This window comes from Capra hircus, chromosome 8 (assembly GCF_001704415.2).
Source record: "Capra hircus breed San Clemente chromosome 8, ASM170441v1, whole genome shotgun sequence".
Classification (NCBI taxonomy): Eukaryota; Metazoa; Chordata; class Mammalia; order Artiodactyla; family Bovidae; genus Capra; species Capra hircus.
This window is the reverse complement of record NC_030815.1, coordinates 90,694,895-90,718,212: the sequence shown is the minus strand read 5'-3', so window position 1 is coordinate 90,718,212 and position 23,318 is coordinate 90,694,895. Positions and strand designations below refer to the sequence as shown.

At 38.8% G+C, this 23,318-nt stretch overlaps 1 protein-coding gene across 1 annotated transcript in view; it reads right to left on the bottom strand.

Moving 5' to 3' along the window:
* The window catches only part of PLPPR1 (phospholipid phosphatase related 1), a 140,342-nt gene extending 117,570 nt beyond the window's left edge, over positions 1-22,772 (bottom strand). Inside the window, exon 1 of the mRNA XM_018052534.1 lies at positions 22,672-22,772. Coding sequence (XP_017908023.1) covers positions 22,672-22,734 — 63 coding nt within the window. The 5' untranslated portion in view covers positions 22,735-22,772. The remainder of the gene's footprint in view (positions 1-22,671) is intronic.

Genomic DNA, 23,318 nt, shown 5'->3' with positions numbered 1-23,318 from the left:
GGTGTCCACACCACGGCAAAGCACTAGCAGAAGGGCCTGACTGTGGCTCTGCTTTCCCAGTACACAGAAACAGCAGCTTAAGAGTGTCTATAAATGTGGCTGGGCCTCAAAACCAGTGAATCACATTCTGCATCCTCAGCTGAGCACCAGACAAGCCCAGGCACACTCCCTTAAAGGATCCGAGTGGGAAGGTTGGAGCCAGGAATGATTAGCTATGATGCTATCATAGAATGAGAACTTCCCTCTCTTTGACATCTCCATCACAACCTAATGTACATCGTTATCATAAAATACCAGGGTTCTCTTATTCATAGTATGATATTAAGTCCTCAAAGAGATAGGGGTTGGGGTAAGTGAGCCCTACCAATGGGCTTGAACTGGTTGCTCCCACCCTTCCCACACTACTCTCTACCTCTTAGGAACAAACAAGATAAAACCTTACATTTATTAGGTTATGAGGCCAATACTTTATGCTAAATCAGCAAAACAGAAACTGCAAAATTGGATTTTTTTTAATATTTAGAAGTAGGGAATCCTTCCATACTAGTATAATCCTGCTGAGTTTATGAAGACAGATGGGAAATTAACAGAAACTTAAATGACCTGGAGAAGCAACCTTAGGTTATTTTCCCATGAATTTTCAGCCAACATTCATCTCTATAGACTACTTAATCACGTCAGTCATAAGAAAAGATCTCATTCTCAAATTTCCTTTCCTGTTGTGATCCTACATGGAAAATATATTCTCACTTATAAGTGGGAGAAGAAACCATTTGCTTTCAGGGGAAAAAATTATTAGAAAAGGATATATTCTGAATGTCATAACAATATGTTCTCTCATTTTTGGAATAAAAATAACTACAGAATGAACAGACATACATGTTACAGAAATAAATGTGCACAATTTGTACATATGTGTAAGTCTGTGTTTTTTCCCTTCCAATCTCTACTCGATCCACATAACACAAGTCCTATTGCCTTATTTCATAGGACAATCATATTTGAAAATGGAAGAAACCTTAGTGTTCAACCTATCCATTTTACGGGTCAGCAAATGAGGCTATAAGGCTCAATGTGATTTCTGTAAGGCCATGTGAGGTCATGTGAGAAAGAATATAAACACCTAAATCCCCCAACTCCTGGCCCAGTACTCTTTCCAAAGGACAATACAGTCTTTCTTCCCTGGAGTCTCTACCGAGATCCCATACTGCTTAGTTTAAAAAGCATAAAAAAGTACTTTTATTGCTCTATCTGTAACATAGCCTGGGTATGTAAGACATCCCACCGGGTGATGGAGTCAGAATAAACACTGCCCTCCTGCTGCTTTTAGAGATGGCATTGCCCCCAAATCGTTCAGCCCTGACAAAGTTGATACTGCTGAAAACACACGTCTGCAGGAGGTAAGTAAAAATCAGTGATTTCAGGTCTTGGAGTCGTTTGACATTTCTTATAGCTCTGGGAAAATTTCATTCAATTCTGTACAAGAAGAGTTTATTGAGCATTACAGCAGAGGCAGCTGGTGCCCTGCTCACAGTCCCTTAGCACTCGCTATTTTCTCACAAAGTTGACCCTCTGCAAGAGCTTCCTGAGATGCGGGAGTGTGCTTGCTGTGTGCAGGGCTGGCTGGAGGGCTCAGGAATCAATGCCCCTTGGAGGAAACCTTGAACCACCATGCAGCTACCAGATGATAAATATACCAGCTTCCTTACCCCTTGGTTGGGATAACTCTGAGGCATATCCTAGGTGTCTCCAGCATGCACTGAGCCCAGTTCTCCACCATGGGCACCTGCCCTCAATGTACTGTGTTTTAGCTTCATCCTTTCCTATTTATAGCAGGTACTTTCAAACTACTTGCCCTCAAGTCTTGGTTTTAGAGACTGTTCTGGAGGAACCCAACCTAAAACAAGTGTTTATACTCTGTACAAATCATTTTTATATAATAGGTATCAGAGATATGAAGAGCAAGCAGATATCATCCTAGCCCTCAAAGATAAGACCTCTAGGAATATAACCACAAAGGTTAAGACCAGCGATGACAGTCTACTTTGGAAGGATACTGGGGATATGTACAATAAACATATGTTCATTAATGCAAGATTCTCACAATGAAAAGTGGAGTTTGCCATTAAGAACTCAGCACAAAGTACCCTATGGCAGAAAGGCATCAAACAACCTAAGTAGTAAGATTACATACATCAAAGAAACAATCAAGGTACTGATTTCACTTGGAAATATTAACACATTTCACAGAATTTGTCATCCCTTACAATGCATGCTTGAATGAGCAATCTAAAGAGAAATATTTTATACAACCCAGGCTTGTTCTTTAGTGACAAGGGTAGGTACATAGACCCCCAGACTGGCTGGACAAGATTAATTGGCTATTTTGCATCTTGTGTTTGAAAAGTGTCAGAACTATCTGTCTTTTCATTCAGTTCTGTCCAAATAGATTAATTTCCGTGGAAGGCAAACAAATTAAACAGTTAAATTTTGTGTATGTCATTAGCTTGACAAGTTAGCCATTTGGGTTTGCACTCGAGCTGGTGACTCTGCCAGTCAGACAAATGTTTGCAGGCCGCAGACACTGATTACATAGAATCCTATAAATAACCCTCCTTCAGCCCAGGACAGTTACTGAATAAATGATGGAACAGAGCAAGCTGAATAGAAGTAAATGATAAGAAACCTTGAGGAGGTTCCTGAGCTGACAAATACTGGCTTGTTCATGGTGTGAGGTTCTAGCTGGGCTGTCTGGTGAGCTAATGAGTAGTAAGCATCTACTTTCCATGTGCCAGGCACCTTATAAACACTATGTAATCTGCCAAACAACTTAGTGAAGTTGGTATTACTAGTATTATTATTATTACTACCCTGTAACAAATGAGAAAACTGCAACGAGGAGATGATTAGTAAGGTATTACAGCTATTTTGTCAGACCCACAAACCCATGCTTCTTCCAAAATACCATGCTGCCATCCTTTAGGGCTGGAAAATAAGCACACCAAAGTTCAGCTCCAAAGTGTTTGCCTTGGGACGTGTAAAAATGAGTGTGAACAATCGTGTCCTCAATTGTTTGGGTCAAATAACACATAGTTTGAGGGAAAATGAGTCTTTAAAATGCTTCTTCTTCATCTTTTTTTTTTTTTTGCTAAGCATCCTTTTGTCTACTATCAATGGAAAATTGATTCGTAAGCTATCTAAATTCCATCTAGCATATACAGAATATTTATCTCCAGAAAAATCTGAATATTTTCAAGAAAAAGTTGAAGGGTTTAATATAAAATAATGAGGATACTTTGGGAAGGTTGTTGAATACATCAGACTTCATAGAAGGATGTATACCCACACAGAAATAATAGAAAACAGTGTGAAAAATACAACAGCTTGAACTGACTCCATTTTGATTGGGTGGATTTAATAAAATTTCCCTTATCAAATTTCTTAAAAAGTTTTTACCCTCCATTCTTCAAATCTCATTCCCTAATTTGGCTGTAATAAGGTTTTTCCACTCCACATACAGTGTGCTATCTGCCTTAGTCTGGGTTCCCCCCTCAAAATGGGCAGTGATGTGGGTGCAACTCACTTATTTGTGAAGTGATCTGGGAAACACCTGAGGGAAGGGTAAGGAAGACAAGGAAGGGAGGATAGAGAGAATAACAGTGCATTAGTGAGCGGGTTACCACTAGGGGCAACTGGCATTCAGTCTTGCTGGGAGCCTCTCAGAGATGATATCAAACCCCTTTCAGAATAGTCCCACTGAGGAGTGAAGAAGGTAGACAGTTTATCCACCATCACGGCTTCTTCATTGGTCGAGGGGAACTGGGTGTAACCCCCTAGCAATCACGGCCTCCTCAACTTGTTAGGCCTAGCACACTTCTACAGCTAGAAAATAGCCTATGGGGACAAGATGGAAAAACCTCTCTGTCTCTTCAGGACTGTTTGCAAGTGCCTCAGGCTGAGAAAAATGGGCGGAGCAGAGTGTTGCCGGCATCTGCTACACCGTGTTCACAGTGAACTGTTTATTGATCAGCTTAGTCCACTTTACTGGGCATAAAGACCTAAAAATGGAGAAAAATACATATCTCTAGCCCCCCCCACCTCCATACTGAATAAGATCAGTGATTAGATTTAGCAACCTGAATTTCAGCGAGCATCTAACTGTTTCAGAGCAAGTGGTCCCTGGACCGCTGTGTGGAAAGACTGTGCTAGTGACACCAAATGCCACGGATTCATCCCTGTGTGCGCTCACCAGGGTCTTGGAGGGAAAAATCCTAGCTCGACTGCAGATGGATCTTACTTTCCTATGTCTCATTTTCTCAAATATAAACTGTTGCTCATGTAGGGAATGTAATGAGAGTATGTGAATGGGTTAGCACTTTGCAAGTCTAATTCTGGAAAATCACTTTAAATATAGATTCATCCATCTGATCATGGGTCAGGAGCAAAATTGTCAGATACCCTTATTCTGGAGTGATCATACTTTTCCAACAAGACGGTGTGATGAGCAGGAGTGAATGGAGGGAGGAAATAAGAAAAGGGGATATGTACCTACGTATGTTGGTCAGGATTCTTAGGAAAAAAATATCTTTAAGCCTTTGCTACAGGGAGCCTGCATATATACCTGTTCAGCTTTGGGAAGCTGAACCAACCAACCAAAGCTAGGCCAACTGCTGATACCATCTTTTTCAAAATTTCCTAGGTTATGATAAAAGGTGACATGGTACTTCTAAAAGCAGTTTGCTAAGCTCAGAATTTTTTTGATAAAGTATCATTCCTTTCACATTCTTCTCATCTATCTGATATTATGGAGAGTCGGCAATGAGGGCCCTAGGACCTTGACACTTGTTCACCTCTCTAAGAATGATATTCTGCCATCTGGGGAGAGTTGGTATTTATTGTATGTAGTGCAAATCTGAGCTCATGTTTCCTATCCTCAGCTCTAGGTTCTCATCACCACTTCTTGCTGACATCTCATTTTATCAGGAAATATATAAGCTTGACTCAGATGGTAAAGAATCCACCTGTGATGCAAGAGACTTGCATTCAATCCCTAGGTCGGGAAGATCCCCTGGAGATGGGAATGGCCACCCACTCTAGTATTCTTGCCTGGAAAATTCCATGGACAGAGAGGCCTGGTGGGCTATAGTCCAGAGGGTCACAAAGAGCCAGACACAACTGAGAGACTAATACATTTTTTCACTTTCATAAACCTGAAAATATCCAGGAGCATCCTGATTTCCCAAAGCCTTGAGGCTGAATACATTGCTTACTATGGCCTGTAAGGCAATTCATGACCTGGCCTCTTCTCTGTCACTAATTCCTATCTACCCTTTAAGCTCTAGCCTTACTAAACACTCTTTCAGCTTTTCAAGTTCTCTGTAGATCCTTAGTTCTTGGCCCATGCCATGCTGTCTCTCTGTCCTGGAAGACTCCTCCTCCTCCTTCACTTGAGTGAAGACTCTCTAGTCCTCAAGTATTGCTCTAAATGAACTTCCTCTAGGATGCCTCCCTGGCCCCTTCAGAAGGTGAGTCAGAGCTGTTACGGAATCTCCGTAGGCCTTGGGATCTAACACTTTGGAAGGCTTCTCCTAATATTACATTAAGTAGACTAAGATATAACACATTATATATTATACAGTTGTTCTTGATGTACATATTTGGAAATGCTTTTTATATTTCTGCTTTTAAACTTATTTGGCTATGAACAATTAATTTTGTTTGCTATTGATTACGACTGGGTCAACAGTTACAGCTTTTGATTGCCAGCTCGGTTAATAATCAGCTACGTGAGTTCTGATAAGTCACTAAACCTCTCTGAATCTCAATTATTTTATCTGAAACAAGAGAGATCTGCACAACGATCTAGGGCCCCATTTAGCACTAAGAGCCTTTATTCTTAACTGTGGGGAGAGAAGTTTTTGATGCTGGTAAGTGTCTAGGGGTGGGAGTGGGACAAAGATTCTTTACTCCACTCACCTTACAGGCACAAAGGAGAAAACCACTGTAGGCACTCGGGCCAGAGCTGCCAGTTGAGTAGAAAATACAGTTGCACAAATACGTGTAGAAAAAAGAGTAGTTTTAAAACTAAAAATAAGAACAATTATTCTCTTATATAATGAACAATCTAATATACCAATCTATAAGCAGAGAAGAATCCAAAGCACTCAAATATTTTCTTAAATATGTTTTTCTAAACAAAACTGACAATTGAAGCCCAATTATAAATATTTACATTGATACTCCCAACATTTTTATTAGTGATAAACACATAGTATGTATTGTTAAAAAAAAAAATCCAGTGTTAGAAACAGTAATCTTCACTATTGTTTCAATTAATTCTATATTGAGAAGTGAATGAGACTTCAGATTTTTTGTGAAGGAGTTTTCAAGCTACAGAAGTAGCAGCTGGGTTCTACCTTTAAACAACAGTATTTTCATATTTTATACTATACCCATCAGTGACTTAGTGTACTCTTAAAAGGAAGTTACTTTTTCATGATAGAAAAAGTAATTAAGTTCTATGCCAAAAAAATGTACTTTTAATACCAATATCCAGAGGCAAACACTGGCTTTTGCACATACTTTTCTTTCTAGTTATATAGGTAAGGTAAGGTAAGGTAAGGTAAAGTCACTCAGTCGTGTCCGACTCTTTGCGACCCCGTGGGCTGTAGCCTACCAGGCTCCTCTGTCCATGGGATTTTCCAGGCAATAGTACTGGAGTGGATTGCCATTTCCTTCTCCAGGGGATCTTCCCGACTCAGGGATCGAACCTGGGTCTCCCACATTGTAGACAGACGCTTTACCGTCTGAGCCACCCGGGAAGTCCAGTTATATAGGTACATATCCATATTTCCAAAATGGCATCACATTTTACAGCTCTGCTGCAGAATTTGAATGGAGAGGTTATCTGGCTGGTAGGCTACCATATCTACTGCCACAACCTGAACACATCCAGCATGTCTGAGAAGTTAATGCAGCTGATGGCCTACAAAATGTTATTTTTGGAACTAATTTACATGGAAAAGGGGGATGGATAAATGCAAATAGAGGAGACAAATGTATCTGTTTTAGGCATTGGTTCTTCCATGAGTACACAGATTCACATCTGAGTCCTGTGAACAGAAGGTTGTAAAGACACATCAGAGCCTCCTGATGCTCTGGTGATGAAGTGAGACACTGAGTTGGGAACAGAATTTCTTTTCTATCCTCCACAGGGACAAAGGTAGCTCAGATGGTAAAGAATCTGCCTGCAATGCAAGAGTTCAGTTCAGTTCAGTCACTCAGTTGTGTCTGACTCTTTGCGACCCCTTGAACCGCAGCATGCCAGGCCTCCCTGTCCATCACCAACTCCCGGAGTTTACCCAAACTCATGTCCACTGAGTCGGTGATGCCATCGAACCATCTCATCCTCTATTGCCCCCTTCTCCTGCTGCCCTCAATCTTTCCCAGCATCAGGGTTTTTTCAAATGAGGAGTTATTTCTCCACTGAGTAGCATATTGGGTACCTACCAATCTGGGGAGTTCTTTCAGTATCCTATTTTTTGCCTTTTCATACTGTTCATGGTGTTCTCAAGACAAGAATATGGAAGTGGTTTGCCATTCCCTTCTCCAGTGGACCACATTCTGTCAGACCTCTCCACCATGACCCATCCGTCTTGGGTGGCCCCACACCATGGCTTAGTTTCACTGAGTTAGACAAGGCTGTGGTCCATGTGATCAGATTGACTAGTTTTCTGTGATTGTGGTTTCAGTCTGTCTGCCCTCTGATGCCCTCTCTCAGCAATGCAGGAGACCCGGGTTCAAACCCTGGGTTGGGAAGATTCCCCAGAGAATGGAATGGCTACCCATTCATGGACAGAAGAACCTAGAGGGCTACAGTCCATGGGGTTGCAAAGAGTTGGACATGACTGAGTGACTAACACCCACACCCACCCGTGGCTGAGATTTTTAGCATTCCCCATGACAGCAAAGCCGGCAGTGACAGGGCTGAGGCACCTTTATGTGGCTTATTTGCTTGAGAAAATAGATATGTATGGCTGGAGCTGGTCAACAAAATTCTCTGATTCTCTGGGTAACAAGAGCCCAGAGACTGCTTCACAAGCCTGGGTATCAATTCCAGGCTTAACCAGGGAAGATTAGGGAGCTGCCAGAATCCTCTGTGATCATGTGTGAGCAATAGACAGTGAGAACAGATTTGTGATTGCCAAGTAGGAGGAGGGGTGGGAAAGGCATAGAGTGGGAGTTTGAGGTTAGCAGATGCAAATTAAAGTATATAGAATGGATATACAAGGTCCTACTGTATAACACAGGGAACTATAATATATTCAATATCCTGTGATAAACCATAATGGAATGTATATATGTGCAACTGAATCACTTTGCTCTGCAACGGAAATTAACACAACACTGCAAATCAACTATGCTTCAATTAAAAAAAATAAAAGCAGATTGTGCTTTTGGGGTAAAAAGGGGAATACAAAGTCTTGAAGATCTTGGGACACAGTGCCAAGCTGCTTCTCCCTACAGATTGCTATTTTAGCATTCCTATAAATTAGAATTTTATATGCTGTGAAATAGATTCAAATTCAAGGGGTTTTGTTTTGTTTTTAGAATAAATGATCGTAACATTGTATTGGCTTAAACATTAGCCTTGATATAATCAGAATTAGGATTCAAGAGAAATGCAAAGAGTTTGGCCAGCCACACATCTCAACAACAGGTTAGACTGCTTCAACTTATATTGAAAGGATTTCATAAAAGAAAAAAGGCATCACATAGTAAAGAATGAATTCACCTGTACCTTGTGCAAAATGATACACTGCAGTAGGACAAGATACTTTTTATAGTTCTTAAAAAATGTAACATGTTAATTCCAGACTCTGCTATTATTTTGGCTTGATTGGGCTCGTGACCTATAGAGGCAGAATATAAAATTCTATGAGGATCAGAGTATTGGTGCATTCATTCAACATTATGAAGGATGCTTGGTTTAAGGTGCTATGTCAATTATCAGCGAAGCTGGTAAGGAACATGTTACCACATGGTATACCATATGGGAATAAAGTGGTCTGGAAACTCCACAAAGTAGGTGGATGAATTAAGGAAAGCATTCTTGGGCAAAACCTGGGAAATGGTACTTGCGTGTGGATGGTTCTCACTAGGTCAGGGACTCAGGGTCATAAGGGAATAAGGGTCACTAGTTTGATATTGAGGGGCTTCCCTGGTAGCTCAGCTGGTAAAGAATCCACCTGTAATGCAGGAGACCCTGGTTTGATTCCTGTGTCGGGAAGAGGGATAGGCTATCCCTCCAGTATTCTTGGGTTTCCCTGGTGGCTCAGATGGTAAAGAATCCGCCTGCAATGTGGGAGACCTGGGTTTGATCCCTGGGTTGGGAAGATCCCCTGGAGGAGGGCATGGCAACCCACTCCAGTATTCTTGCCTGGGGAATCCCTGTGGACAGAGGAGCCCAGCGGCTATAGTCCCTGGGGTTGCAGAAAGTCAGACATGACTGAGCGACTAAGCACCGCACAGCGTGGTACTGAAGTCTTCTCCTCAGTCTCCCACTGCTTGGCAAATCGGTCTCTACTTAAACACACCAGTGACAGGGAACTGTCCCTATCAGTCACATCAACTGCATAAATCACGTGACAAAAAGAACTCAGCAAACATATGCAAATGTCACTATTAAATAGAACGTGGCTAAGTAAAGCTTATTATCTGAACAATTTGGAACATAATTTTAGTGGGAAGGAAGAAATCACAAGGGCACTGTGGTGGTCATTTAGGCTACAAAGCATCTCTCTCTCTTAGATACATTTATAGGATGTACTTCCCCACCCTGTTTAAACTTGGGCATGGACACAGTTTTGTTGCTTGGGCTGCTGAAATGTGGGTGGAAGTGACCAATATTCACTACATATAAGAAGCTTGAAGGATATTAACTATATATGTGAAGCTTTGGAGTCTGTGTTGTGAATGTCCATGTTTGCTCCGGTTTGCCAAAGTGATCATGGAAACGTGTTGAGCTGATGCCTCCAACAGGAAAGGTCTCAGTGACTGGGATGAGCAGAACCCTCCTACTAACCACAAAGAATCTTCAGTGTGAGAAATCAGCTTGTGTGTTAACCACAATAACTGTCTGTCATTGTGCCAAAACCTATCCTACACTGACTGTTAGAGTCAACTTTAGCTGGGATTATTTTTAAATGCCAACCTATCATATAAAGCCATGGACATTATGTGTTTGGTTCAATCTCCTAAATATCTACACCTATAATAGAAGAGCATGTAAACACAACTCATGATCAAGTAATTTAACATTAAAAAAGAAATATAATTGTTCAGCCTTTCTAACTTACTAAAGGCACAAAGTGAACACATATTGTAAAACTGTCCAAAGCTTAGAAAACTATATCCAACAAATTCAGCTTAGTGGTTGCCTCTGGAGAGACAAAGAAGAAAATGGGATCCCGTAAAGGAAGAGTACATGGGAGCTTCAACTGTATCAGTGATGTCTTATTATTATTTTAAATCTGAACCACATGATGCCAAAATTTAAGGTTTTATATAGCTGAGTACTTGAAAGATATTATTTTCTATTATGTAGAGTATGCTTCTGATCATTTGAAACACAAGTTTAAAAGAAAATTATTTAACAGCAGTTATTGAAGTCAAAGGGTTTTCTGATTATTATCAGCTGACTTAAACCTCCAAATAAAATGCCCTACTTTGTGAAGGGATAGAATAAAGATATTCCATGTAAATGGAAACCAAAAGAAAGCTAGAGTATCAGTATTCAAATCAGACAAAATAGATTTTAAAATGAAGACTGGTATAAGAGACAGACAAGGAAAGACACTACATAATGATCAAGGGATCAATCCAAGAAGATATAACAATTATAAATCTATATGCTCCCAACATAGGAGCACCTCAATACATAAGGCAAATGCTAACAGTCATAAAAGGGGAAATCAACAGTAATACAATATTAGTGGGGGACTTTATTTTATTTATTATTTTTTAGTGGGGGACTTTAATACCCCACTTACACCAATGGACAGATCATCCAGACAGAATATAATAAGGAAACACAAGCCTTAAATGACACATTAGACTTGATAGACTAAATTGATATTTATAGGGCATTTTATCCAAAAGCAGCAGAAAACACTTTCTGCTCGAGTATACATGAAAAATTCCCCAGGATAGATCACATCTTGGTCCACAAACCAAGTCTCAGTAAATTTAAGAAAACTGAAATCATAGCAAACAGCTTTTCTGACCACACACTATGAGATTAGAAATAAATTACAGGAAAAAACTGTAAAAAGCAGAAACACATGGAGGCCAAATAATATATTACTAAATAACCAATGGATCACTGAAGAAATCAAAGAGGAAATAAAAAAATATCTAGAGGCAAATAACAATGAAAACATAATGATCCGAAGCTTATGGGACACAGCAAAAGCAGTTCTAAGAGGAAGTTTATAGCAGCACAATCTTACTACAAAAATCCCAAATAAACAACATAACCTTACACCTAAAGCAACTAGAGAAAGAGGAACAAACAAAACCCAAAGTGAGTAGAGGGAAAGAAGTCAAAGATCAGAGCAGAAAGAAATGAAAGAGATGAAGAAAATAATAGCAAAGATCAATGAAGCTAAAAGCTAGTTCTTTGTGAAGATAAATGAAATTGATAAATCTTTAGCCAGACTCATTAAGAAAAAGAGAGAGGACTCAAGTCAGTAAAATTAGAAATGAAAAAGGAGGACTTACAACTGACACCACAGAAATTCAAAGAATAAGAGACTATTATAAGTGACTGCACACCAATAAAAGGGACAACCTAGAAGAAATGGACAAATTCTTAGAAAGGTATAAGCTTCTAACACTGAACCAGGAAGAAATAGAAAATATGAACAGACCAAACACAAGTAGTGAAATTGAAACTGTGATGGAAAATTTCCAATAAAAGTGCAGGAAATGGTGACTTCACAGGTGAATTCTATCAGACATTTAAAGAAGAGTTAACGCCTACCCTTCTGAAACTCTTCCAAAAAATTTCAGAGGAAGAACACTCCCAAGCTCATTCTATAAGGCCACCATCACTCTGATACAAAAATCAGACAAATATATCACAAAACAGATAATTACAGGCCAGTATCACTGATGAACACAGACACAAAAATCCTCAATAAAATACTAGCAAACTGAATACAACACATTAAAAGGATCATACACTGTGATCAAGTGACATTTATCTCAGGGATGCAAGGATTCTTTCATTTATTCAAAGCAATTAATGTGATAAGTCATATTAACAAACTGAAAAACAAAACATAGATGATCATCTTGATAGATGCAGAAAAAGCTTTTGACAAAACTCGACACTAATTTATAATAAAACTCTCCAGAAAGTGTGCATATATGGAATTTACCTCAATATAATAAGGACTATATATAACAAATCCACAGCAAACATCATACTCGATAGTGAAAAACTGAAAACATTTCCTCTAAGAGCCAGGAAAAGAAAGGATGTTCACTCTTGCCACTTTTATTCAACATAGTTTTGGAAGTCCTAGTCACAGTAATCAAAGAAGAAAAAAATAAATCCAAACTTGAAAAAAAGATGTAAAACTGTCACTGTTTGTAGATGACATAATAAAATACACAGAAAATCCTAAAGATGCTAACCAAAAAACTATTATAGCTCATCAATGAATTTGGTAATATTGCAGGATACAAAATTGGTACATAGAAATCTCTTGCATTCCTATACACTAAATGACAAAATATCAGAAAGAAAAATTAAGGAAATAAACTCATGTTCCACTGCAACAAGAAGAATAAAATATTTAGGAATAAACCTACATAATGAGGCAAAAGACCTATATACAAAAAACTATAAGCAACTGATGAAAGAAATCAAAGACAACACCAACAAATGTATATACCATGCTCTTGGACTGGAAAATGACTTTACTACCCAAAGCAACCCACAGATTCAACGTAATTCCTTTCAAATTGCCAATGACATTTTTCACAGACTTAGGACAGAAAATTTCACAATTTGTGTGGAATCAAAAAAAACAACAACAAAAAAAAACAACCCTGAATAGTCAAAGCAATCCTGAAAAACAAAATGGAGCTGGAGCAGTCAGGCTCCCTAACTTTAGACTATGCTACAAAGTTACAGTAATCAGGATTGAATGGCACTTACAAAGTTGCAGTAATCACAACTGAATGGCACTTTGCTGTGCTGCAGGAAGTAATATAAAATTTTAAATCAACTATAATCCAATAACAATTTTTTTAAATGCCCTACTTTGAAAGAGTTCTAGATAGTTAAGATTTCAGTTCAGTTCAGTTGAGTCGCTCAGTCGTGTCCGACTCTGTGACCCCATGAATCGCAGCACACTAGGCCTCCCTGTCCATCACCAACTCCCAGAGTTCACTCAGACTCACATTCATCGAGTCAGTGATGCCATACAGCCATCTCATCCTCGGTTGTCCCCTTCTCCTCCTGTCCCCAATCCCTCCCAGCATCAGAGTCTTCCCCAATGAGTCAACTCTATGCATGAGGTGGCCTAAGTACTGGAGTTTCAGCTTTAGCATCATTCCTTCCAAAGAAATCCCAGGGCTGATCTCCTTCAGAATGGACTGGTTGTATCTCCTTGCAGTCCAAGGGACTCTCAAGAGTCTTCTCCAACACCACAGCTCAAAAGCATCAATTCTTTGGTGCTCAGCCTTCTTCACAATCCAACTCTCACATCCATACATGACAACAGGAAAAACCATAGCCTTGACTAGATGGACCTTAGTCGGCAAAGTAATGTCTCTACTTTTGAATATACCGTCTTACCTGGATTTAAACATAACAATCAGAGAAGGCGATGGCACCTCAGTCCAGTACCCTTGCCTGGAAAATCCCATGGACAGAGGAGCCTGGTGGGCTGCAGTCTGTGGGGTTGCGAAGAGCCGGACACGACTGAGCGACTTCACTTTCAATTTTCACTTTCCTGCATTGGAGAAGGAAATGGCAACCCACTCCAATGTTCTTGCCTGGAGAATCCCAGGGATGGGGGAGCCTGGTGGGCTGCCGTCTATGGGGTCGCACAGAGTCGGACACGACTGAAATGACTTAGCAGCAGCAGCAAACATAACACTCGTTAAGCTCTTAAAGCACAGAAGCTTGTAGAAAGGGAAATTCACACTTCAGCATTTCCATGTTTGGATTCTGGCCTCTGAAAGGACTTCCTTACCCTAAGTTATTTTCTCTGGAGGAGAAAGTTCCCTCCTACCATGTGACCAGGAAGCCAATGATTATCATGCCTACATATATGCAGTGGCAAGAATGTAAGATATGAAGGTATGATGAATTAAAATCCCAAGTTTAACACCTATTGTCTGTGTGCCCTTGAGTAAGCCAGTTAATGTCTCTGTATCTCAGTTTCTTCATTTTGAAATTTTAAAAGACATATTTCTATTGAAAACAGTCAATATTTTCCTATTGATGTTTTTCAGGACTCCAGTTTTATAACAGAACACCATGCAAATGTCAAATATGATATATTTAGTGGTCTAATGGGCTTCCCAGGTGGCTCGGTGGTAAAGAAGAGGCCTGCCAATGCAGGAGATGCAGAAGATGAGGGTTCGAACTTTGAGACAGGAAGATCCTCTGGAGAAGGAAATGGCAACCCACTCCAGTATTCCTGCCTGGAAAATCCCATGGACAGAGGAGCTTGGTGGGCTACAGTCCATGGAGTTGCACATAGTCCAACAAAATTTAGCAGCTGAGCACAACAGCATAACACATTAGGGGATTTTCAAAAAATCTGAAATCTGACTAACTTACATCATGAGGTGCATGCAGAGAGTTATATATTTCATTAAAATGTTGGCAAGAGCAAAGCTGCTCTCATTCTGACCCCATCCCTGCTCTACTCAAAATTCCTTCTTGGTATAGTTATCATCATTATCACTTTTAGATTACCAGTGAGTTTGCTCATCTTTTCTTATGTTTCTTGGAGATTTATAACTCCCCCTCCCCTGGAGTTAGATTGGGCTTTTCATTAGTTTGAAAGCATGGGTGGGAGGAGGAGTAGACCAGTAAGGAAAACAGGAGGAGGGTATGGTAAGGGGGTCAGAGAAAGAAGGGGCTGGGAGGTTCCTAGGCCCAGCTCCTAGTTGGTCTTGGAGTCCAACCATCTGATTTTCCCCAGAAGTGTATTTCTTCCTCTCGATCTTTTGTCCTCTGGAGCCAGATTCATTTTTTTTATTCCTAACTTCTTTTCCCCTCATGAAGATTTAACTGGGACCTTGATCCCAAAATATTCACCTTGGAGAGACTCAATGCTGAAGAATAGAGGAGACTTCATTCATTGAGAAGGGCATCTGATGACAAGAATAAAGGGTGATGGTAACCATATTAATTTTTTAAATCGGTATTGGTATTTTGAGTCTATGAAAAATAGATACCTAAAGACTGGCATTGTCCTTTTACCCCAGTACTGCAAAGACTAGTTAAAATAACGATTAAATAAGGAAAAGCATGGGAAAGTAGTTTATAACGTGCATTTATCACTGCAATTGTTAAAAAGACCACGGATTGTTCATTACTTTTAAAACACCACATCCAATAACATCTCAATATATTCTAAAAACATTATACCCCTAAACCCAGTGATGTTGCATATTTGGGGATTAAACTGCCAGACTTCCTCCCTAATTGTCAGGGTTTTAGTGTTTGTGTATGTGTGTGTTTGGTTAGTTTTATTTTTCATCTTTGCTGTTTTTTTCTGCTTTATAGTGGGTAGAACTTATTATTTTAAATTATTTTTGTGCTAACCCTTTTTAACCACTTATTACTTGACAAGCACTTTCAGATGCATTACCTCATTTCTCAAAAGTGTTCAGGAAGAAGTTATTTTTATTTCCACTTCAAAGATGAAGCAACTGAGGGCCAAGGAAGGAACCCAAGTTTATAGAAGCAGTAAATGGCAGAGCCAGGACTCAAACTCACTTCTGACATCAAGTTATTTTCTTGTTCTACTTTACTTTGTATGAGGATAAGTTTTGATACTTTCTCCTTATAAGAACCAGTAGTTCGATTTTTTTTTTTAAGGAGAAAAAGCTCTCAATGTGACTTAAATATAAATGCAATTTAAGACTCAGAAACAAGGCAATCACAGCTGCTAAATCTTTGCACCTGCAAGTAAACAGCAGAAAGCAAAGCCAAGCAACCCTTCCTTTAAAATCGGAGGGACATGAAACAAGTGAGACATTGAAATGGCACTCATTGTCCAGAAATGACAAGGGGAAATTCCTTAACTTCTGGCCCTGGAGAAAGACACTCAGAATCAAGTTCTTGCAGAACTTCAAAAGAGTATTTATCTTCAGTCTGGGATTTATGACAATCACCTAGTAGGTTCCAGCTGAGAAAAATGAGTTGTCAAGAAAAGGCAATAACAACTGCAAGTACAAGCAACCATCAAAATGATAAAACTGTCACGTTTGTACATATCAAGCAATGATTACATTCATTATGTCCAACTCCTGATACTTAATACTGTCTACCAAGGAAGCTAAGTTCCATTTAGAGTTTTGCTGTTAGCAAAAATATGTTTGAAAGAGATTTGACTGAATTTTTCACAAGTTTATAGAGCATGCAGTGAAACTGTCTCAAGAGGTGTCCACTGATACCTGGAAAGATTTGCAAAAAGGGTATTTCAGCCCTAAGTAATTTGCAAAAATAGAGTTAGGTATTGATTTGGGGGACATGGGTGATCTCAAACAACTTGTGTTCTTATTTTTAGGGAAAAATAATACTTCAGTCACAAATTTGAGTGTGTTTTCCTCCCAGAGATTCTCCATTTTAGATCCTCAAGCATGAGCGGTATTGCTAAAATGACAGAGAAAAGGGGATCAGAAATAGACTAAAAGGCAGAGAGGGAGGTAGGGAAGGCAGAGGGAGAGAGAGAAACAGGGACTAAGAATAAAAATCACAAAGAATATCTGATTATTTTGATCACTTTTTGGGAGCTACTTTGTTGTACATTTATCCTCACCAAAAATTAATATTATTGAGTTCAAGGAATAAAAATGAGGATGGGAAGTAGGTGTCCCCCGTGTCCTCATGTTACAGCTGGTAGACTGCTGCTGCTCTCCCTGCTGCCTCTGACTTTTCTAAGCTTTTGTCTAGTTCAGCATGGGCTCTACTACTTGCACTACTAGAACAAGATCAGCAAAGAGCCGAAAGCTGGCCAGAAGGATCACTGTGGACCGTATTCGAATTTTAGTGATTCTGAAGTTCCCTCTCATTAGTGACAGAAGAGTTTGGATTCTGGTCAATCAAGTCATTAATTTCTTGTCAAGGGCTTTCCACTTAACAGGCTTTAGCCAGCATGGAAACGTCCATTTTAAGGATTAGCTGGAAGATGTACTTGAGACGTTTTTCTGAATTTCTAACATTCAAGGCCTGGTTTCTGGCACTACCTGTGTTGGCCACTGCATATCATACTTCTTAATCTATTCCACTGTCCTCCCACTGTTAATTCTCTCCTTTCAGCCCATTACTTTCTCTAGATACTCTCCTAATCTACAAACTGTGCTCTCTCTCCAGTGATATCTTAACCCTTCATTTTGGTTTGTGACATTCAAGGATTACCTAAAGCAATGCTCTCCTGACACGTTACCACCATGAGATAGTTCCTGCTGCACGCTGCTTTGTCAGCCTCTCTGCCACTGTTTCAGCCTTCTGGGTGGGTCTCAAACAAGCTCCTACTATATCAGGAAGTTTGAATTTTAGAGGCTGGTTGGCATCTATTCTTCTCACCAACTACCACAAATAAAATTTTATGCTCATAGAGTTAAAATCACCAAGAAAATACACATGAGAGCTCTGTGTGTCTCCCCTCCCTACCCTCCATCCCCTACACATGTTAAACATGGCCCAATAACCACAGAGCTGCAAAAAACCTTGATGAGATACAAGTTTCAGAAACCCAGTTAGTATGTCAAGTATGCAAAAAAGGGCAAAACACATAACGACTTGGGGACGAAAAATAAGTACTAAAAATATGAGTGCTGAATGAGTGAATGCATTCATGGAACAGAAAAGTCATGCAAAGATTCTACCACAAACATCTACAAATGATGGTCAGCCTTTTTCTTTCTTTTTAATTCATAGATGAGCTGAATCCAAAAGAGTACTTAAAAGCAGGAGTGGTAACTGAGTAAACTGACGACACAGTGAACCTAAACGGGAATAGAGAAAGGGATACATGGCAGTCTTAGTAACAAGGTTTGGGTTTTAATGCCCATGAGGATAAGACGTTCTAAGGACCTGAGCTGGAACTGAGACTCCTGTGTAAAAGCCAGAATTCCTGAAAGCTTGCTTTTGACACTTCAGAGACAGTGTTCTATGTAAATCCACCTGCTGGCAAAGGGAAACTACAGGAAGATGAACTTTGATTAATAATACTGTGGAATTATGAAAATTTGACTAATGAATATCAAAACATAAACCCAAGAGAAACATGCATATAAAATCTTTCCAAAGAAATACTCTTAAAACCTAAGGCCCACATGAATTATATAGAAGAAGAATTTTAGCTCTGCCAAAAATGAGCTAAAAATAATTATAAAGAAACAATCCACTATGAGCCAGAGACAGCAGATTCAACATACTGGAGGATTAAACATCAGTAAATTCCGGGACATCCCTGATGGGCCAGTGGCTAGGACTCCACACTCCCAGTGCAGGGAGCCTGGGTTCAATACCTTCAGGTGGTATCACTGTCTGAAAAAATTGTAAGAAATATACAGACACCAGTAAAACTAATAATAAAGTTTAGCAAAGTTTTTTTCAAGAAAACTGGTAGAAAAATACCAATATTGTTTCTATAATGAAAAGACAAAACAGGAAAATGTAATTATCTCTCATCATTCCACTGCTAGGTGTCAATCCACGGAAAGCACTTGTACACCTGCATACAGAGACAGAAATAAGGATAATTTCTGCAAAAAAAGTAAAAAGCTGTAAGAGTATACAGCATTAAGAAAGTAAAGAATCAACCAAACCATCCTTCAGTAGGTATTGATATATATTCACATGATAGGATAAAAGGTAATAATTAAAAGAGTGACTTGCCAATCTGAATAAACTCAGAAATATAATGTTGAACGAAAAGTTACGTTGCAAAAGGTAGGTTCAATATAATCATTTACCTAAACTCTCCCTAAAATTTAATTTATGAATATGTGGACATGTAGGGAAAATATGAAAATATATATAAGAATTATCCAGGAGAATAAAGCCTCTAAATTCACATACAAACAACTGACCCTTGAGCAATACAGGGGTTAATCCATGTATAATTTACAGTCAGTCCTCCATATCCAAGGTTCTTCCACATCCACAGATTTAATCAACCATGTGCTCTTGGTACTATAGTATTTACTATTGAAAAACATCTGCATGTAAGTGGAATTGTACAGTCCAAATCCACAATGTTTAGGGTCAACTGTAGTTACTTCTGTGTCTAGAACAGTAGGACTTCAGCCATATCTGGAATATTTTACATTCCATGAAAAAGATATCTGAAGCATATGTAGCAAATTTTAAGATTTGGTCTTGATGGTAGGTACAGTGATGTCTGCTATATTTTTTTCTCTGTTTGAATTACTTCATAATTAAAAAACAACAGTGGAAAGATACTTATTGATCATGTTGACATTTTTACCAAGTTATACTTTTGATCAAGTTTTCTGATATCCCTATTATAATGCCTGGAATAATGTAGGTAAACAATAAGTATTTTCTTTTATTTCATTTCTTTTGTTCCCATTGGATCTTACTCAAAATTTTGTTGCCCAATCTCAGAAGAAACTTATTTAATTATGTTTAACATTTTCACTCCCTCCACCCATTTCTGTCCTCCTCACTGTGCCCCCACATCTGGAAACCACAAATCTGCTCTGTATTTATGAGCTTTTATTTTCCTTTTTAGATTCCACATATGTATCCCACATATTTAGATTCAATAATCATAAAGTATTTGTATTTGACTGGTTTCACTTAGCATAATGCCCTTGAGATCCATATATGCTGTCACAAATGACAGTTTCTTAATTCTTTTTGATGGCTCAATAATACTCCATTGGGGGGGGAAAATATATATATATATATATATATACACCACACACACATATCTACAAACCACAACTGCATTATCCATTAATCTATTGTCAGACACTGAGGTTGTTTCTATACCTTGATTATTATAAATAGTGCAGCAAGAAACATGGGGTATTTATAACAAAAAGCGTTTACCGAATGAAATACAGGAGAATCATGAAAGCCACTTCCACCTCTTTCCCTTCAGTTTCTACTTTATTCTATTGATACTTCATGCCCTCTTTTTCTTTTTCCTCCTTGTTTCAGAGAAGTCACTGATATGTCTTAAACTTTTGTGCAAAGTAAGAACAATAATACAGCAAGATAAAGAATAAACTATCTTTCCTTTCCAAGATCTTTAGACTTATATTTATGTTTGTGTCAGGTTAAGGCATAGAAAGATTAATTGATGTCTTCTGTGGTTTGCTCTACTTGTCAAGCTCATCATTCACAGACTGGAGGCCTGACAATCTTTAGACACAGAGCTTCCAGCCAATAAATTCAGCCGCTTACTTTAAGGTTTGGTTCCTGTTTAACTTTTAAGAAAATTTAAAATAAAACTGCTACCAGGAGGATGGACATGGGTTTGGGTGGACTCTGGGAGTTGGTGATGGACAGGGAGGCCTGGTGTACTGCGGTTCATGGGGTTGCAAAGAGTCGGACACGACTGAGCAACTGAACTAAAGTGAACCAGGAGGATAAGGATGATGACAGATGACTTATTCTAAATCTCCTTTGCTGCTGCTGCTAAGTCGCTTCAGTGGTGTCCGACTCTATGTGACCCCATAGACGGCAGCCCACCAGGCTCTCCCATCCCTGGGATTCTCCAGGCAAGATCACTTTAAAATTTTATTTTTGTTGTGACAAAAGAGTCAGGGTTTTAACACTGAAAACCACAGTGTCAAACACTTCTATCCTTTTCCCATGATCCGTGGGAGAAAGGACTCCTTTTTATTCATCACAATTTCAATATGAACAACAGTAACTAGAACCCACAATAGATATAATATAGAGTTATTGTCTGAAAGGAGTTATTCTTGACCTTGTATGGCAAGTTAGGAGTATTAAGAATATATGCTTGTGTTTAAAGATGAGTTCCTTGTTTACCCTTTCAAAGATGAGTTCTTTGTTTACCCTTTCAAAGATGAGTTCTTTGTTTACCCTTTCAAAGATATAGCTTGAGTCTGAGTATCTTAATTTATATCAACACTTCTGTCCCAATGTAATCTCTATTTCCACCTAGTTTTGCAATACAAAGAGGTTCACAGATATCACCAGAAAATAAATCATCAAGTAATATTTGCCCATCTAAACTACCAAGGGATATCTATAAAGTGAAACTTGAGGATCAGCCAAACATTATTATTTGGCCCAGATAATATTATCAAAATCATCCAACTGACATATAGACAGCTACAGTTATTTCAAGAGCTAGAAGAAAAAAAAGAAAAACCAAACACAAACATTCCATTGATTCATAGGTTATGGTTAAACAACACATGCACTGATAGTATATTTTTGCTAGCATCAGTAATGGTTTAACTCAAGTGATACAGGTGATAAAACGGATCAACATGCATATTCCTCCCATGCTCAAAGCCAAAAAGGTCCCCTTCCTGATTATGTAAGAACATGCTGCAGCCAATCCTTAGGATGGAGAAACTATACAAGCTGTTACCAGAAAGGAAACTCAGGACATTTACTTTTCAGCTCTTCACATCATCATATTTTAAACAATTTTCTGGATAAAAACCAATGTGTTAGATGCCCTTTCTCTTGAAGAAGGCAAAAATAATATCAGCTCTGGCAAATCAATACCTTATGTTGTGAAAACCTGGAGTAGCTTTTTTCCATCATATTCCAAATTACCTAAAATTTTCATGTCTTTGTCTCTTCTATAGCAAACATTAAGGAAAGGGAGGTACAGCGGGCAAAGGATGCCAAGAAGTTTAACCAACAGACGCTGGAGAAATTGTTTGCTGGCTCAAAGTTGGGGCATCTCAACAAAATCATCTAAAACCCCCAAAATTGCACACTATATAAGTTCTCAATATCCCAGTAAAAAAAATGCCCAGTGAAGATAGTTAACTCTAAGAAATTTTCTTCTTTATATTGGATCCAAGGCCAAAGGTCATTAACATCATCTATAAACCTTATTTATTGAATTCTTGAAATATGGTATTGATTTTTTAAAGAAACAATTTAATCAAAATGTTGCATTCATAATTAATAATATATTCAAATCACCACTGAAAATAAAAGAAATCTAGTAAGACACAATTATTTTGGACCCCATAGATGAATCTTCTTGTTCTATGGCTTTCTATTTAAGAAACACATTGCATAACTTATTCTTTACCAATGTTTCTGCTATAAAAATTTCACTATCCATCATAAGATTAAATGATTCTATAAAATAATCCAAGTTCTCAGCATAAAACTGCTACAATTCCAGTTTTTCTGTAAAGGTAAATAAATACACCTACCTCAACAAATATAAAACACGGGATGATGGAATAACTTCGTTGAGTGTTGTTTCCTACAGCCATTTCTTACATGTAGCAAGGCTGTACCGTCTAAAATTTTCCAGGCTGAAATAGAAATAGATGGCATGGTGTAAGAACCATATGTTTAGAAGTCCCTTAGGTATGCACATAAAAATATCAGCTGCCCTTTAGATAAGCAAGCTGTGTACAAACAAGGCAAAATACTGATCTATAGCACAGTCAAATCAGATTAATTATAAATCCAGAGAAAAGAGACAAAGGTTTACTAACCATAAACAGTCTCTGAGCCTAAATGACCAAGCAGGGAGCCCCTGTGCACACAGATATAGTGAAGAGAATTTTAATTGCCTGGTGCTGCACAGTGCCTGAACCCAGTAGATTGCGCTCATGCCGCAAATGCAATTTTTGCTACAGCACATTTGTTACCCTCCATTCTGCGTGAATCTCTTCTGTGCCTGATCCTTGCAGTTTGCAGCCTAAGGATTTGCTCATTTTTGCCTTTGCCTCTTCCTTTGGAGCTGACATTTAGGACTGAGGCACTAATCCCCGACTTCCTTTCTTGACCACTCTTTGCCCTTGCTCCCTTGACTACAGTGCTATTCACTATGGATTAATACATCACTGAT